Source organism: Suncus etruscus, chromosome 11 (genome assembly GCF_024139225.1).
Source record: "Suncus etruscus isolate mSunEtr1 chromosome 11, mSunEtr1.pri.cur, whole genome shotgun sequence".
Taxonomy (NCBI): Eukaryota; Metazoa; Chordata; class Mammalia; order Eulipotyphla; family Soricidae; genus Suncus; species Suncus etruscus.
In genome coordinates this window covers 91,553,647-91,572,829 of record NC_064858.1, presented here as the reverse complement: position 1 = coordinate 91,572,829, position 19,183 = coordinate 91,553,647, and the positions used below count along the sequence as shown (strand labels likewise).

The window sequence follows — 19,183 nt, the reverse complement described above, 5'->3', positions numbered from 1 at the left end:
AGCAAATTAGACAATGTTCTATACCGAATCTACACTGTCAAAAGCCTGCTCAGATCAGCCAGAGTCAGAGAGGAAGTCTATTACAGTAGAACCTTTGGACCTTTGCTTGTTGTGATTGGCTCACTGTGGTACATACAGTTGTAGCACAGGGATGTTCTGTCTAATACAGCAAATACAGGCCTAAACCTATGTTTTAACTGCAAAATTAGGGGGTCGTCTTATATGCCCAGTCGTCTTATAGGCCAGAAAATACGGTACTTTGCTCCATGTTCCAAATTAGAGTTCTAGCAGTTCTCTCCCATTCACCTTTAATGCAGGCTTTTCTTGTCTTTTTTTTTTTTTTTTTTTTTGAAATTGCTAGATTAGTTTCACCTAATGTCAGTAAAATCTCTCAGTCTGTTACCTGCTTCATAACCTAAATCCTGACTTTATATCCAAGCAACTATTTAGCAACCGTTTTCTTTTTGTTTGGTTAGTTTTTGGGCTACACCTGATGGCTTACTCTTTGCTCTGCCCCCAGGGATCATTCCTGGCAGGTGCTCAGGGGAATCACATGTGATGCTGATGATCGAACCCCCAGACAGGGCAAATACCTTGCTTAATGTGCTGTACTATCTCCCCAAACCCTAGCAAACTTCCTTAAGGTTACAACTCATGTTACTTTTCATTAAAGTTTTCCAGGTCATCCACTTTAAAAATACATACCAGGCCCGGAGAGATAGCACAGCGGCGTTTGCCTTGCAAGCAGCCGATCCAGGACCAAAGGTGATTGGTTCGAATCCTGGTGTCCCATATGGTCTCCCGTGCCTGCCAGGAGCTATTTCTGAGCAGACAGCCAGGAGTAACCCCTGAGCACCGCACAAAAAAAATACAACAACAACAAAACAAAACAAAACATACCATCCAACTCTTTCCAACTCCCTTACTGCTTTATTTTTCCTTCTTAGAGTTAACAGAGAAAGTAATATAATAAAGGGACCCAAAAAAGAAGAGGCCAGAACATATTACACACCCTAGTTTGCAATACAAGATCCTATTGGTTATGCTCAGAGATCTTATCTGCATAAAATTGATGACATCATCTTGTGTGTCCTAGCAGGACATATGCAACCTAATTGATCATCCCACAATCACCCCACACCTGGATGCAAACACTATTTTTGCATTCAGATGGATTGTTTCAATCAGATGCTCTCTGAATGTAAAATCACCCCACTATTACTTTAAGGAGAGATAAGGTAAAATTATTTGTAGCTAAAGGTAGCTAAATGAACACTTCATAAGCTTTTAGAGAGAGAAAAAAAGAAAACTAACAATAACTTATAAAATAAGTCATAATAACTTATATAAATATATATTCTATAACTTATATATCTATACATTTATAAGTTATATAACTTATATAATTATAACTTATAAAATGTGGGAATTTTAGAATTCACAAATTCTTCTAATTCTTTCAAATTACTTCCTCTCCTCACTATCAATAAGGTATAAATGTTCTAGCATGTAACTTTGGTAAAACTAACTAAATTTACACCTGAATTCCAGTCTTGTATGGATTGCTACGTGTATACACATGTGCGTTAGGATGAAAAGCAAAATCCGAGGGCCAGAGAGATGTACAGATAATACTGCCTCGCATGAAGTCAAACCTAGTTTGATCCCTGGTAATATGACTCCTTAGCATCACTGGAGGCTCCCAGCCACGCCAGCTGCCCTTTGACCAAGAATCTCCAGGAAGTGACCCAGGACCTCTTGAGTAAAGCCAGGGAGGACAAACAAAATAAAACAACACAGGACTCTAAAAGGGGTTCCTATCCTCCACCTGCTTCTGACTTTGCTGTCTGCTTTCCCAACTGTATTGCTGGTACCAATTGAGCTTTTAAATAAGAGTAATAAGTAGAAGATATTTAGTGGTGGGTGTATTAATCTTTTAGGTTGTCTATAAGAACCCAGATTTGAATGCTGTAATATTAGCACTAAGCATGATACATTTTTTAGTTATTTGACTCGCAACTAGCTTCTCCTGCCTATTTGATGCCTAACATAGCGGTATTTATTTTACTGTATCTCCAGTGCTGGCTCGTAAGATATGCTCTATCACTATTTATTGAATAAATAAATTCCAAGTTGTTACATAGACATTCCTTTTTTGTCAAGGGTTGCTTGATTGCATTAAACAGAAAACTAAATTCTATTCTTCAAAGCACATTCTGATGCCTCAAGTCCCCCACTAATTTCCTCAGTCTCAGAGGAATTTCCATGGAGGTCTATCTACTCCTTAAGTTTCAGTAATGGATCAATCCAAAAATAAGCACGAGATGGTTAGCAGTCTTAGAAGAAACATTAAAGGAGATCTTAAGCTGTTTAGGAAGGTTTGGAACACCCGGGGTCATCACCTGGATCCCTTCCTGCAAGAGACACAGAAGGGTAGTTGGATTTGATCTTAGAGATGAGAGGAACCATAAGCAATTAAATAAAAATTGGGGGCCATGCTCAGGGGTTATTCCTGGCCCTGTACTCAGGCATTATTCCTGGAAGTGCTTGGGGGATTATATGAGGTCCCGGGCAATGAACCCAGATTGACTGCATGCAACGCAAACCCCCTGTCTGGGGACTATAGCTCCTGTCTGTTGATGATCTTTAGCAGCTGGGAAAAAAAAAACAAAAGAACAGATTCTCACTCCAGATGAAAATAAATGCAGTCTGTTAAATACTTGAATTTAGCCCAGGACCAAAGTGCAGCAGATACAGTGTTTGCTTTGGGTTCCACCAACCCTGGTTTGAATCCCAGGCACCAGGGATCACTCCTGAGCACAGGCCAGGAATAGACAGGTTCTTAAGCATGGCTAGGTATGGCACCCCCTCTCATCCTACCAAAATTAAAAAAAAATTTTTTTTGTTTTTGTTTTTGGACCACACCCAGTGATGCTCAGCGGTTACTCCTGGCTATGCACTCAGAAATTGCTCCTGGCTTGGGGGACCATATGGGATGCTGGGAATCAAATCACTGTCCGTCCTAGGCTACCATGGGCAAGGCAGATGCCTTACCGCTTGTGCCAATGCTCTGGCCCCCAAAATAATTTTTTTCTTTTTTAGCTGAGAAGTTTTCAAGGTTTTACATGTGGGGACAGGGTCATAGTTCCCATTTCTTTCCTTTATCATTCTAATACCTTACCTACTCATTTGCTGTGATGTGTGGCATCATCAAGCCACATCATATTATGTGATAGTGTCATCATCTGTGTGACAGTGGCATCTAATGTGGCAGTCAGTGCTCAGACATTGGGCTGTGGTGATCATTGTGGAATCTACACTTTTTATTGTGGTATTGGGGATCACAAAAAAGCAGTGCCATCAGGATTGTGTGTGGCACAGAACTTGTGGCCTCATGCTTACATGCCTATAAAACAGGAGGATTTCTAGGGAGACATCTCTCTTCCTCCTCCAACATCCATTCCTGTGCTTAGATCTCTTGGCAATTCTTTTTTTTTTTTTACCCCTAACCCCTTCCCCCTCTTGACAATTCTTGCATTCAACCATGCATTTTTAAAATTTTTGTAAGAAACATGTTCTCAATTTTTTAAAGTGAAACATTCAAAATTAAAACTAAAAAGAAACCCAGAATATTGAAGAACATTCTTTAACTTTTTCAATAACAGCTCTTTTTTGCATCTGCAATGTAAATAGGACTGCAAATTATATTGGCTTTACATATTTTGGATTGGGGCCAAAGTCAGCAGTGTTCAGGGCTTACAGCTAGTGTTCAGGATAATTGCCATTCTGGGGATCATATGCTACCAAGGATGGAATCAGATCTTTCCCAAGTCAGCCTTTATTATATTTATTTATTGTTTGGATTTTGGGTCACACCCAGCAGAGCTCAGGCATTATTCCTGGCTCTACGCTCAGAAATTGCTCCTAGCAGGCTTGGGGGACCATATGGGATGCTAGGATGCGAACCACCCTCCTTCTGCATGCAAGGTAAATGCCCTACCTCTATGCTAGCTCTCTGGCCCCCTCTAGAATGCTTTTTACAACTTTTATAAATTGCTGGATCATGTATGTTGAAAATCAGACACAACTTTTTGCTGGAGGAAAGCTCCTCAGACTCTTGATGTCCAGACTATAAAAGGTCCAGCTCTTAGCTGGCCTACCTCCAGTCAATGAAGGAAAAGGATTAAAAAAAAAGGATCTCTCTACCAAAACGCCCCAGGGATGATTAAAATATTGTGAAAACAACAGGCTAAAAAAAGCATTGGTAAGGGTGTGCCCTCTACTGGATATGCGAAGAAAACTTTCCCTTAAACAGGCTCTGGAACTGTGGCACTCTGAAATCAGGGATTTTAAGAAACCCACAATCCACAAAAAAAAATTTTTTTTGTTTGTTTTTGGACAACATCCAGCAGCGCCTAGGGTAACTTTTGGCTCTGCACTCAGAAATAGCTCCTAGCAGGCTAGGGGACCGTATGGGATGCTGGGACTCAAATCCAGGTCTGTCCAGGGTTGGCAGCATGCAAAGCAAAGCCCTACCGCTGTGCTATTGCTCCAGACCCAACTCAAAATTTCTTTTTCTTTTCTTTTCTTCTTCTTCTTTATTTTTTTTTTTGTTTGTTTTTTTGGGCCACACCCATTGCTCAGGGGTTACTCCTGGCTAAGCGCTCAGAGATTGCCCCTGGCTTGGGGGGACCATATGGACACTGGGGGATTGAACTTCGGTTCATCCTTGGCTAGCATTTGCAAGGCAGACACCTTACCTCTAGTGCCACCTCACCGGCCTCACAAAATTTCTAATTCAAAAACTTTCTCTTAAGTATCTGGAGTGAGGAATTACTCACGAATTCAAAACATATCTGGCTTCCAGATCACAGATATTGGATTGTTTTGCAGAAGACCAGTGAGGCCTATCTACCTTACCATTTTGGAGACAGCAACCTGTGATATCCATGCCAAATAACTAACAATTATGTACAAAGACATCCATCCAGCTAGCCAGACCAATGGGACAGCAACTTTACATGCAGCTGACCTAACTTCTAGCCTTGGCAGTACATATGGTCCCCAAAGCCTTGCTAGAAGTGATTCTGAAACAGAGATAGGAGTAAATCCTATGTGTGACACTATATGTGACCCCAAAGCAAAACAAAACCTATACCTATATATAGGTATTTGGGTCACACCTGGCAGGTTCAGGGGTTACTTCTGGCTCTGGGCTCAGAAATCACTCCTGGGGCCGGAGAGATAGCATGGAGGTAAGGCATTTGCCTCGCATGCAGAAGGATGGTGGTTCGAATCCCGGCATCCCATATGGTCCCCGAGCCTGCCAGAGTGATTTCTGAATGTAGAGCCAGGAGGAACCCCTGAGCGCTGCTGAGTGTGACCCAAAAACCAACCAACCAACCAACCAAACAAACAAAAAGAAATCACTCCTGGCAGGCTCGAGGAACCAACGTTATGGGATGCCAGAAATCAAATCTTCTGGTTCCTTCCTGGGTTGGCTGAATGCAAGGCAAACACCCTACCAACGTGCTATTGGTCTGGCCCCAGAAGACAGATTTCTTTAAAAAAAATTAGAAATTATGAATTTATTCCTTTTAATTCTGACCAATTCATTTTTCATGAGACTGACGTTAGAATACTTCACTGTATGAGTTTAACTTTTGTTGTTGCATTTGGGTTCTCAAAGTCTACACCTGGTTGTGCCGGAGTGGGCAGGGAGGATTTGCTACAGGTCTTGCTCAGACCATGTGGTATCAGGCTTGAATGCAGGCTTCCTGCATGCACATGACAGTGCCCATTGAGCCTATCTCTCTAGACTCAATGCGTTCATATGTATATACATATAATTTGGCTTGGGGGGGACCACATGGGACACTGGGGGATCGAACCGCGGTCCTTCCTTACCTCTAGCGCCACCTCACCGGCCCCAATGTCACACTTTTCTAATAAAATTGCTCTAAACTCTGAAGGTAAAAATTCTGGAGCTTCTCCAATTTGTAAATTGGGAAGTGAATTTGGTGAAGTGACTTGCAGGAGTGGTAGACAAGAATTCAGGCAAGAAGTCCCTAAACCTATGTTTTAAATCAACCTTTTCTTTTTAGAGGGATTAACAAGAAGAGAACTACAATTTCACTTTTTAATATTTTTTAAATGATGACTATAGCAGAATAGAGAAGAGAACCAAAGTAGAAAGAGACAGATAAGAAGCCTTTATTGTATGTTTTTATTTAAACAAAAAGGAAATATGCTTGGGTTGCTGTGATATAGTTATTTAATATTGGTGAAAATAAAACTGTTATAAGCTCTGAAATTTGAATTATTTTAAATTCAAGTGATTTCAGATTAACATGACATGGTGGGGGCAGTACTATTCATAGCTGTTGAAGGCCAAAATTTTTTTTTTTTTGGTTCTTGGGCCACACCCGGCGGTGCTCAGGGGTTACTCCTGGCTGTCTGCTCAGAAATAGCTCTTGGCAGGCACGGGGGACCATATGGGACACCGGGATTTGAACCAACCACCTTTGGTCCTGGATCGGCTGCTTGCAAGGCAAACGCCGCTGTGCTATCTCTCCGGGCCCAGGCCAAAATTCTTAATGTCAAACTATAAAGTTCTACTAAAACAGTTTCAAGGGGCTGGGGTTGGTGTTCAATTGCCTTAGCTGTATAAAGCCCAAGATTTGAGCTCCAGTATCATATGTCCCATGTATACCTGTGGTGGTCTGAGCAGCATTAAGAAAGTCCTAACAGGGGCTGGAGCGGTGGCACAAACGCTAGGGTATTTGCCTTGCACGCGCTAACCTAGGATGGACAGCGGTTCCATCCCCCAGTGTCCCATATGACCCCCCCAAGCCAGGAGCAATTTCTGAGCGCATAGCCAGGGGTAACCTCTGAGTGTCACTGGGTGTGGCCCAAAAAGAAAAAAAAAGGAAAGTCCTAACAGCAACATAAAAATTACTTTAGAAATATTTGGGGGCCGAAGAGATAGTATGGAGGTAAGGCGTTTGCCTTTCATGCAGGTCATTGGTTCGAATCCCGGCGTCCCATATGGTCCCCTGAGCATGCCAGGAGCAATTTCTGAGCGTGGAACCAGGAGTAACCCCTGAGCACTGCCGGGTGTGACCCCCCTAAACCCCCCCCCAAAGAAAAACCAAAACAAAACAAAAAAGGAATGATATTTGGGGGCCGGAGAGATAGCATGGAGGTAAGTCATTTGCCTTGCATGCAGAAGGACGGTGGTTTGAATCCCGGCATCCCATATGGTCCCCCGAGCCTTCCAGGAGCGAAATCTGAGCGTAGAGCCAGGGGTAACCCCTGAGTGCTGCTGGGTGTGACCCAAACCCCCCCCAAAAGAAATGATATTTGGAGGTATAATATCCATGATGACATTTTCAATCTTACAATCATAGTAAGACTCAAACTCCAACTCTTCAAAGAGTTTGGAGAAAAGTATAAAAAGCAAATATTTGAACCATTTTCCTGAATACTTTTATGATAAAAAATATATTTTAACATAAACTTCAATAGCTTAGTTTGAGCTTTCTGTTTGTTGAATGTGATACACTCTTAAATTTCTTTTGACTTGTTTTGGACCAGAGAGATATTACAGAAGGTAAAGTCTTGTATGTGGCCAACCTGAGTTCAATCCCTCACATTCCATATCTCCTGAAGTCTGCCAGGATGTTTTCAGAGTAAACAGCCAGGAATGACCCCTGAGCATTGCTAGGTGTGGCCCACAAAAACAAATATATAAATAACCAAATAAAATTCCTGAGGGGGAATTTTTTTTACTTGTTCTGCAAAATGTGTACGATTATACCTCACCCACTACATTCACTTAATGCTTGCCAGAAATTGGTCTAACTTATTCCCTTATCTGTATTTATTGATGTAAGGTATCATCTAAAGATAAGTTACCTTTGAATATGCAGTATTCAAATATACAGAATCAAACCATCCAGCAGATATAGTTGGTCATTACCAAAATCAATTCTGAGATTAGTTTTCTTATTGACAGGAGCAATTTCTGAGTGCATAGCCAGGAGTAACTAACCCGAGTGTCAACCAGTGTGGCCCAAAAATACAAAAAAAAAAAAAAAAAAAAAAGGAATTGACAGGAATTCCTGAGAGGTACATGATTTGCATATGTTGGGACCGAATTCTAGCTAGTTGCAGTTGGATGTTTTTCTGAAAGCAGCTCACAAACCTCTTAGCACTGATTGAGAAACACCTCACCCCGCAAGTTGTACTACAGAGTTTTCCATATTTACAATTTATTTTCTAAACTAATCTCTCATTGGGCCAGGATGATACCACAGTGGTAGGGTGTTTGCCTTGCAAGCGGCTGACCTGGGACAGACTCGGGTTCTATCCCAGGCATCCCACATGGTCCCCTGAGCCTGCCAGGAGTAAATAACCCCTGAGTGCTGCCGGGTGTGGCCCAAAATCAAAATCAAAAACCCCAACAACAACAACAAAAATAGGGCCCGGAGAGATAGCACAGCGGCGTTTGCCTTGCAAGCAGCCGATCCAGGACCAAAGGTGGTTGGTTCGAATCCCGGTGTCCCATATGGTCCCCCGTGCCTGCCAGGAGCTATTTCTGAGCAGACAGCCAGGAGTAACCCCTGAGCACCGCCGGGTGTGGCCCAAAAACCAAAACTAAAACCAAAACCAAAAAAAAAAAAACAAAAAAACAAAACAACAACAACAACAAAAATAATCCCTCGGGGCTGGAGAGATAGCATGGAGGTAGGGTGTTTGCCTTGAATGCATGCAGAAGGTCAGTGGTTCCAATGCCGGCATCCCATATGGTCCCCCGAGCGTGCCAGGAGTGATTTCTGAGCATAGAGTCAGGAGTAACCCCTGAGCGCTGCCGGGTGTGACCCAAAAACCAAAAAAAAAAAAAATAATAATAATAATAATCCCTCATCGTAGCTTACTTTGGCTTTCAATACAATAGTTCACTTTGATATGATTAGAAAAGAAACAAAATTCTTGGTACTTCTGTTAGGAAGTTCAGGGGATGAAAATTTGAGCTTCTTAAAAAAAAAAAAAACCTCTAATGGTCAAAGATGGGATTAAATTCCAGTGAACTCAGAGAATCTTTAAATCGCCAGGTTTAATATAATGGAAGGTGATAGTCACAAAGAAAGTTACTTACAGTGCTTACAGGGAAGAGTCAAGGTCAGAAGGCACACATAAGAAAACAGACATTTAAAACCCACCATTACCTAAGAATCAATGAACAAAGAAGGAATGAGTTATAATGAATGCTAATAAATTTGGTTTAAAAACAAATACTGTAAAATTGTTTTCTTTAGTAGAGGTCGTCCCAGAAGTTCTAGGGGTGGGGAACCCTCGTAATGCAGAGTTCATAGTTCTGTGCTATGGCCCAGAGGGTGTTCAGGGACTAGACCTAGAAATACTTGAAAATCATGTAGTGCCAGGGATTAAACTCAGCCCTCCCTTTTTTTTGGGGGGTGGGGAGGGAGTGAGAGGGTGGCACTCCTGGTAGTGCTCAGGGCTTACTCCTGGCTCTGTGTTCTGGTACAGGAGATAGAACCTGGGCTGACCATGAAGACATGCACTTTTTAACCCCTATGTTTTCTGAGTCCCTGAACTCAAGTCTTGCAATATTGAGCATATTTTCAACCACTTGAGTTTTCTTTCTAGCCCCCAAGTAAGTTTTAAATTTTGAGATGTTAACCAAGTTTAAGAAAGATTTAGGGCCCGGAGAGATAGCACAGCGGTGTTTGCCTTGCAAGCAGCCCATCCAGGACCAAAGGTGGTTGGTTCGAATCCTGGTGTCCCATATGGTCCCCCATGCCTGCCAGGAGCTATTTCTGAGCAGACAGCCAGGAGTAACCCCTGAGCACCGGGTGTGGCCCAAAAAATTAAAAAAAAAAAAAAAAAAAAAAAAAAGGAAGATTTAGAAGCAAAATGAGATTTACATTCAAAATAAAAGTTTGGGAAATGTTAGTAATTTATCATTATTCAGAAAAAGGTAAGAATACACATTATGGGAAAAGACTGTTGGGATGTTTTCAATATTTATTATTTTAATTTCATGTATGTAGATTTGACTCCAACTAGCAGCAGACTGGAAGATCACAGCAAATGGAAACATTTTTTTTTTTTTTTGGTTCTCCGAACTATATAGAACAAGCTACAAATTCCTGATGAGAATGGTTAGTAAAATGAGCACCGACTTCATTCAATCATGACTTTCTACAATAGCACATTATTTTACCAAAACAACTTTAACGTTTAGATTTTGTGCATATTGAAAATGCGCAGTCCTATTTTTTACAGCACTTCCATGAAAAGAACAATTCCCAAAGTAACATCTATTATTATCTGCTTTGTATAATCACATTCCATATAGACATTTCTAGGAAAAAATAAAGCCAAAATCCATTTGATCTTCATATCCTTTGAGACTTCAGTCTGTCACTGTTAATTTCCTTGAAAGGTTTATCCACTTTCTGAATTCCCTTAATAACTTAAGAGTCATTCCCTTTCATTATCCTGGCAAGCCTCAGATTCCTGAAAGGAGATCTGGAATATATAATTACACCATGGTATGATATAGGGTGAATAATGTACGTATGTATCAGCAATAAATATATTTGCCAAAAGTAATTTTTGTACTGTCTGTTTTATGTTATCCATTAAGTAATTCTTTACCCCATTGTTCGTGCAAATAAGGCTTATTTGAATTTTTACCCTGTACATTATCAATCTTTGCAATTCTGAATTTTGATCAGAACTTATCTTACGTTGATTATATAATTCTGAACACACTTAACCCAGTTATAAGTGTTTCACTTTCTGAGCTATTTGGAAATCTTTTTGCTTAAGTTACATAAGATATAAATTAAACTAAATATATACTACTATTTTTTTTTCTCAGAAATTCTAGTAATTTTTAAAGTGAATATATAAGAAACATTAGAAAGTACATGAATACACTATTTTCCCCTATCCTCTGGTAAATGGCACTTAAAAAATTTGGGAGTTATCAACATATCGTCTAGAGAAGCCAGTTCAAAGTTCTTTAGAAGAGTTTAATTGAGATTTACTTTTTCAAAGAATAAGACTGAATTTTATTGTGGAATAAAAAATCTGAACAAAGATTTCCACTCTTCTTTGGTTGCTGAAATGAAATTATTTCCTTTCTTTCTGATATTACAGAGATTATTAGATCTGATACTAGAGGTCCTTCACTTAACATAAACTAATCCTTCACCTTTCTACAATAAAAATTAAACTCAAGAATATCTGCTGATTCTGCACTGTGAACACACCAAAAGTAAGGAGGCAGCAGTGAAATGTGCTGTTTATAAAAACTTAAGGAGTAAGAGACTAAAAGTTGTTTTTTTATTCTCTCCACCTTTATGTCTATTATGATGTCCTCATCTCAACAAAATGTACTGATGAAAATGCACCGTTCTTATACACTACCAATGGTTTTACTTTTATTTAGTTTCCCGGAAAATGAAGAGACAGAACTAGAAAAAGAACACAGATTACAATTGAGAGCAATATATTGAAACAAAGCATCCGAGTGCAGCATTTTTCATGAAGACTAATTAAAACTGTAAGCCCTAAAGTTAAGAGTTGCATTTGGGTAAATGTAAGCAAGGCACACTCTATCTGACAACAAAAATGTCATACTGCATTAAAAATATAATGTCTAATGAATGTATAAAATGTGGAGCGGGGGCATAGTATAGTGGGTAGGGCACTGACTTGAATGCAGTGTGAACTTCGATTTGATTCCTGGTACTCTATATGGTCCCCCAAGCCTTAAAAGGAGTGAAGGCTGATAACTGAGACAGGAGTAGTAAGGTGTGGCCCCAAAATAAACAAAAAAATAGGTAAATGAGTTACATTTTAAAAGGGAAAGGTTAGTCATACTATAGCTAGTCTCTTTCTTATTCAGTGCTCAAATAATAGGCTAAAGAAACTTTGAAAGTAAAGTTATTAGTTGTCAAAATGACTTTTTATTTAGACTGAAGAAATCAGTATTGAATATACCACATAGTTTACAAAACACCTTTCCATAAAACATATGATCTTATTTTAGCTAGTAAGTCTTGTGAAGCAGTCAGCCACAGTGAGTCGTTAAAAATATCTGAGGAGAGAGTATTGGGTTTACACAAGTAAATGCATGTGTGAATGGAAATACTAATAACTTCCTTGAATCTTTTTTTTTTCACATAAAAATGGAGATCATGACTATTCTATCTTCATAATTGCTGTCAGATAAGGCAAACAACAGATAATACATGGCCCAATAAGTACCTAATAAGTGCTGCTATTTCATCATTCTGGTATAGGTAATAGACTAGCAGAACTTATCTCAAAGTCATATGGTTACTGCTGAGCAAAGAAGTAAAAATCTAAATTGAACATAGTCCTATTAGGTCATATTATCTATGACAATCTACCTTTAATTACAGTAGGTTTTAGCCTTTTGTTCTGCATTATTTCTCTTGGTGGGTGCTAGGGACCAACTTAAGGACCTCACATATGTGAGGGATATGACTTGCCACTGAGCTACATCCTAAGCTCGTACTGCTCTATTCGTTTTTTTCCCCTCTAGTCTTAATGTTATTTTTAATAACTGAAAGTCACCAAATTTCCAAGATCCCAAGATCATGTCTTACTTAAAAACAGTAAAAAAAGGGAATATAAGTTATCCACAGGTATTAAAAGAAATGTCTCTATGGACAATTAAAATTTAAACTACAGTCTAGGGCTAGAAAATTTAATTTTGCTTTTCTTTAAATCTCAAAAAATGGAATATTATCTATTAAATTTGATAGCATAAATATCGTAAGCTCTGATTATAGGGATCCTGTCTACTGATCTATCTCCAGACTACAGAATAGTGGTTAGTAAGTATGCTTATACAAACATTTAAGAAATGAATAAATTAAAAAACTTTAAAACATGCTAGTGGAATTTACTACTTTGATATGCTTTCCTCCCTATTTAAACTATGATAATGAAAAAGTCTAGCATATAGTCAACTACCCATAAATAGGGGATTTTTTTATCAAAAGATTCAAAGAAATAAAGGACTAAATAAGGCCTTGAAGAGCTTTATTGAAATCTGTATAAATAAACATGCACAATTCAAATGTAAACTCAAGTGAACTCAAGTGCAGACAAAATTTTAACCTCTGTCATGCAGGAGGCTAATTTACATTAAAAAAAAAAAAAGAGAAAAAAAAAAAAAAAAAACAAACAAACAACCAAAGCAGCTTTTAAAATACCAGGATGAAAAACCAGCTTTAATATCAAGGTATAAAGCAAAGCCATGATCAACATATCTCATTTATCCTGGTCAAATGCAGTTTTTTTTTTTTAACTTTTAAATGCTAACATAAATAAATAATTTACCAAAATGTGCACTCACAGAGTGAACTTTTATTTACAATACACAATTTATAATCTATTGTATTTGATTAGTTCAAGTGAAGAACATTATACTTTTTGCTTTAATAACAGTGGGACACAAAACAATTTCTCAGGTAGTCAATATGTGAAATGTGCCCCATTTATATTTCATTTATATTTTCTATCAAAGGCAGTACTGTATGCCAATCGACAATACATTCTTTTAACTAGATCAAAGGGAAAAAAAGCAGCAAATGAAAAATGTTTCAAATGTTCACACATATTTTTGGCATCCTGGATCCTTGAATGTGGTGAACTGAAATCAAATTCAAGGTTTTTATGCTTTATATACTGTACAGGTTCAGACTATGGAACATGCAGGTACCCCTTCTTTTATAACAAGTTACCTTCTGAGAAAAGCTGTAAGGCTAAGGTGAATTCCATCAGGAACACACAAAGAAAGTTAACAGACCTACCTTTAAAGCCAATTTGTCCATTAGTTATTTAAAGGCCAGTATATGAAAAAAAAAAAAAAATCTCAAAGCTTCATGTAATTATTACTATGGATACAGAGTACAATGATATAGTTCCTTATATCACAATAATTCAGAGATTAAAAGTTGCCAAATTACAAAAAAAAATGGGGTAGAGAAAACAGACAGCAAAAATTTTAATTTTGGACCAATACTGGATTAAAATATATGAATTTTGATGTAAGTTAAAATTTTTCAAGTGGCTAAGAAAGATTCCAATTGCAATAAAGAAACATCAATAACAACAAAAAAACCCCCAACAACTTACGTTTAACTGAAAAAATGACTTTAAATGGAAAGTGAAATCTAGAACCTGTTTTCTACAGTAACATAATATTCTAGAGTTTTAGTAGCATGAAAAAAATTAAGCTTGTCAAGACTTCCATGTAATATGATTCATTTTTTAAAATAGGTCTACATTGATTGCCAGGGATAGACTTGAAAGTTTGGTTTTCCAAGAATACTACTGCAGTATTTATGCCATACCAATACTGCAGCTAAATATCCTAATAGTTTATGTGGCCGCCTAATGCATATGATTCAAAAAGTAAGTTCAGCCATAGTTCTCTTGCAATATATTAGAGCAAAATCCATGACCAACATCCACAAATTTGACATCTGTCATCAGTTAACTCACATCCAAAAAATTAAAGAAAACATAATTCGTCAAAACAGCAGCAAACTTAAAAGGGATTTATTTGTGATTTCCTATATATATTTAGCTTGTAAATACAAGACTGTAAATGTATTAAGAGACAATTTCTGTTAAAGTTTTCATTGTGTTTCACTTCAAGTACTGCACAAGTTAAAATCTGATAAAGGATTTACATTCAGGTATCTGAAACTTCCCATCTCAGACTTTTGTTTCATGTGGTGGGCCACGTCATCATCGCAATCGATACCACCAGCAGGAAAGTCTCTCCTTTATGGCTTCTTGGACTTTCGTTAGTTAGTGTGCATACAGTTTTCATTTTCTATATCATTGTCATTATCATTGCTATCTTCATCACTTTCTAATGGGATGCCTGTAGCAGCTGAAGCACCTTTAGTTTCTCGGTCCAGAGGGAAAAAGCCAGTTCCGCTGAAAGTGTCTTGTCTCTGGTAGAAGAGCACATAGGCAGCTTTGGACTGTTGAAAACAAAGAAAGGATGTTAAGATGGATGTGAAGCCCACTGGCTATGCTGAATACACAACAGGCTGAAATGCACTGCTTTGTGGAGGCCTGAGTTTAATACCAGCCTACAGCACTGCCAGGGAGCAATACTGAGGGACTTCCAAGCACAGAGCCTAGAGTCATCCTCAAGCATATTTAGGGGATGGCCCAATAAACACAAAGAAAGAAAAGGAGTTGTATAACCAATCTGGTGACAGAGCATATATCAAAGAGAAAAAAGTCACATGTGGACAAGCAGAAGTTACTAAACTTATTAAATATAAGATGACTCCTATATAGCAAGGAAGAATGGCTATTGAATATTTTTTTTTCCTGTTGGGCTTTTAAGTCACATCAGATGTGCTTGGGAATCATACAATGACAGGAATCAAACCCAGGCTTGTTGTATGCAAAGCGTGTGCTTTGGCCTGTTACGTGACCCTGAAATGAACTAGCAGCATGGCAGATGACAGCTTGACACTCAGCCTCTGCCTTGGCATCCTTTGGCTGGTTCTTCTCGGCTGCTATGTCTGCGTTGGGATGGGTAGCACTGATGGAACAAGCCCCACCACACCCTGCAGACACTGCTGGCCCCACCAGAGCCTGGCCTAGCTCACTAGCCACTAGAGAGCATCTATTTTCTGACTTTTGGGGCCGGAGAGATAGCATGGAGGTAAGGCATTTGCCTTTCATGCAGAAGGTCATTGGTTTGAATCCCGGCGTCCCATATGGTCTTCCCGTGCTTGCCAGGAGCAATTTCTGAGCATGGAGCCAGGAGTAACCCCTGAGCACTGCCGGGTGAGACCCCAAAACCAAAAAATAAAAGTTATTTTCTGACTTTCATGTATGCTCAATAAATCTCAATCTACAAAATCAAACAAACCACCCCCCAAAAAAAGCTTTACCAAAAATACCCCCACAACTCAAAAAAAATCATGTTTTGGCTATGAATGAGGCTTAATAGAATGGTATATTTTGTATATACAAAGATCTGGATTTAATTCCATGCATCTTTCCTGTCCAACCAAAAAAATTTCAGGTCTAAACTGAAATACAACAAGTAGAACTTTTGCCTTGAGAGCATCTGACCTGGGTTTAATCCCTGGCACCCCAAATAGTCCCCCAAATTCCCAAGGAGCAAGTCCTGAACATTGTATCCTATGGCTCTCCTGTCACTGCCTCCCCAGAAAAACAAAAATGAAAAAACCGTCGGGTTCTAGACTCAGTCCAAGGTTCTCTGTTTCTCTTACTGCTGACTCATTCAAACCTATGGCTTGACTTAATAATGAATGAGTCAGATTTATAACTTACACCATTTTATGCCCTGAACTCTATTCCTATCAGTTCAACTACTGAACAAATGAAAATTTCCTGACAGCTATCATAAAGGTAATCTCAAACTAAAACAAGCAATTCTTTATATTTTCTATTTTAATAACATGCACCTTCAACTTCTCTATTTTAGTCAGTTTATTAATTTGATTTAGTAAATATTACATAAATCCATTCATCCTTTATCTATTTACAACTATTTAGATTTAGAAACTTATTACATTGTTTTTTTGTTTTTGGGCCACACCCAGTAACACTCAGGGGTTACTCCTGGCTATGTGCTCAGAAGTCACTCCTGGCTTGGGGGGACCATATGGGACACTGGGGGATCGAACTGCGGTCCGTCCTAGGCTAGCGCTGGCAAGGCAGACACCTTACCTCTAGTGCCATCGCGCCAGCCCCAGAAACTTATTACATTTTAAAGAAGTCTTTCTGGAAATCAGGTGATGGTTTTCCACTTTTTCTTTCTTTTCTTTTCTTTTTTTTTTTTAATATCTTGTGGTACTCAAGGGTCCCTATGAGATGTCAGGGATCAAACCTCTATCAGCTGCTTGCAAGACAGGTGCCTTACGTTTGCCTTGCATGTAGAACGGTGGTTCGAATCCCAGCATCCCATATGGTCTCCTGAGCCTGCCAGGAACGATGTCTGAGCATAGAGCCAGGAGTAACCCCTGAGTGCTTCTGGGTGTGACCCAGAAACCAAAAAAAAAAAAGAAAAAAAAAAAGACAGGTGCCTTACCCACTGCCATACACTCTTTCCCACATCTTTACTGAGTGCCTTCCTATTTATCAACTATCATGTTTCCAACCCCACCCTTAATCAAGGGGAGGTCATACCCTGTAGCATATCCAGATTATAACTAGCACAGTGCTAAAGCCTGTGTAGCTCTGGGGAATAAATGTGAGCTCTGCCCCAGTATTTTAAGTAAATCTGAGCTGCTGCTTTGTCATTTGTGCCATATCCCTGGCCCTTCTATAGGACTGTCAGGAAGAAGTTAAAAACACAAATAGGCTTTTTTATAAAACTCTGTAGATGCCCATTTTCCTTCCTGAACATGGTTCTCTCACACAGTCCCTCATTTCTCTAGGCAAATTTCTTTTAATAAAATCATCTTGCATCAGCATAAAAAATATTGAAGACTAATTATCATATACTTTTCTTATAGTCTTTTGAAAAGGTCTAAATGCCATCTTTCTTGATCTGACTACCAAATTTAGCTCACCTAATTTCTGTTCCATAAATACTTATTAAAATTTTTTTGTTTTATTTAAACCCAATTAATTTCTGTTGCCATAAATATCATGCTGTTATGCATTCTAGAGTAATTTTATTTGTGCTCAGAGACCAGATAAACATCACTTTTAGTATGCATACTTTTCTGCTTTATTCTTCTCTATTCTATATATCCAAGAAATTTAATTATACTTATTACATGTTATATAAGAGTATTAATTTACTTGTCATCTTAGGGTTGAAAGCTTCTTGAAATGAAATGAAATGAAAAACAGAAACGTTCAGGGGTTTACTCCTGGCAGGCTTGGGGAACCATATGGGATGCGGGATTAAACCTAGGTCAGCCATATGCAAGGCAAATGCCCTTCCTGCTGTGTTCCAGCTCCGAGAAACTGATCTTTTAATCTCATTTAGAATAAAATCCTCAGGGCCGGATAGCACAGTGGTAGGGTGTTTGCCAGGAGCGATTTTTGAGTGCAGAGCTAGGAGTAACCCCAGAGCGGCCACCTAGTGTGACCCAAAATCCAAACCAAACAAACAGAATAGAATCTTCTATATATGTAATCAAATATACTTGAACAAATGAAAAATCAAGAAGTAATATAACATTTATACATTGTATGTGGACAAGATATACTATTTAAATGAAACAGTCCAAGAGACTGTGAAGAAAGATATAGGTTAATTTACAATGTTTTGAATGAGAAATTAACAGAGACGTGCAATATATATTTAAAAATAGTAGAGTTCAACTTTACTCTGCTACTGGGAGATAAGTGTTTTGGCCCTGGGAGTAAGTTACAAGTCATACTTTAAACACACATATACACACGTGCATGTTAAAACTGACATTAGGCTCAGAAGTTTATTGATACTTTTAGTTGAACAAGATTAGCTGAATACTTTTTTTGTTTTTGTTTTGGGGCTACACCTGTGGAGCTCAGGGGTTACTCCTGGCTCTGTGCTCAGAAATCGCTTCTGGTAGGCTTGGGGGACCATATGGGATGCCAAGAATTGAACCAAGGTTGTTCTGGGTTGATTGTGTGCAAGGCAAATGCCTTACTGCTGTGATATCACTCCAGTCTTAGCTGAATACTCAAAGCATTATTAAATGTTAGTCTCTGCCCTTATGGAACATATAATTTAAACTAGGGAATAAATAAACTAGAAAATAAAGCAATCCTTTCTTGCCACTTCAATAAACAAAAAGCAGAATAAAACACCTCTGTACTGAAAATATAATCACATAAACAGATACTGTACTTCTTCTATTCACTGTAAAATTGCGATCAATAATAAAAAATTTAGAGACTATGTATAGTAAGATACTACCAACAAAGTTTTAGAACATATTTTTCAGAAAATATCAATGTAATAAGTTAAAATATTTTCTGTTTTAGGCTAGAGAGATGACACAGTGGGTAGGGCATTTGTCTTGCATGCAGCTACTGTAGATTCAATCCCAAGTATTCCATTTTGTCCTCCCAAGCAATGCCAGGTGTGCCCCTCCAAAATAAAACCAAC

The 19,183-nt window shown here is 38.6% G+C and overlaps 1 protein-coding gene across 2 annotated transcripts in view; it reads right to left on the bottom strand.

The window, feature by feature from the left end:
* Positions 1 to 14,619: 14,619 nt before the first annotated feature.
* Positions 14,620 to 19,183, bottom strand: part of USP15 (ubiquitin specific peptidase 15) — a 128,691-nt gene continuing 124,127 nt past the window's right edge. For both annotated transcript variants that reach the window (XM_049782736.1, XM_049782737.1), the window contains one exon: positions 14,620 to 15,068. In XM_049782736.1, coding sequence (XP_049638693.1) covers positions 14,886 to 15,068 — 183 coding nt within the window. In that variant the 3' untranslated portion in view covers positions 14,620 to 14,885. The remainder of the gene's footprint in view (positions 15,069 to 19,183) is intronic.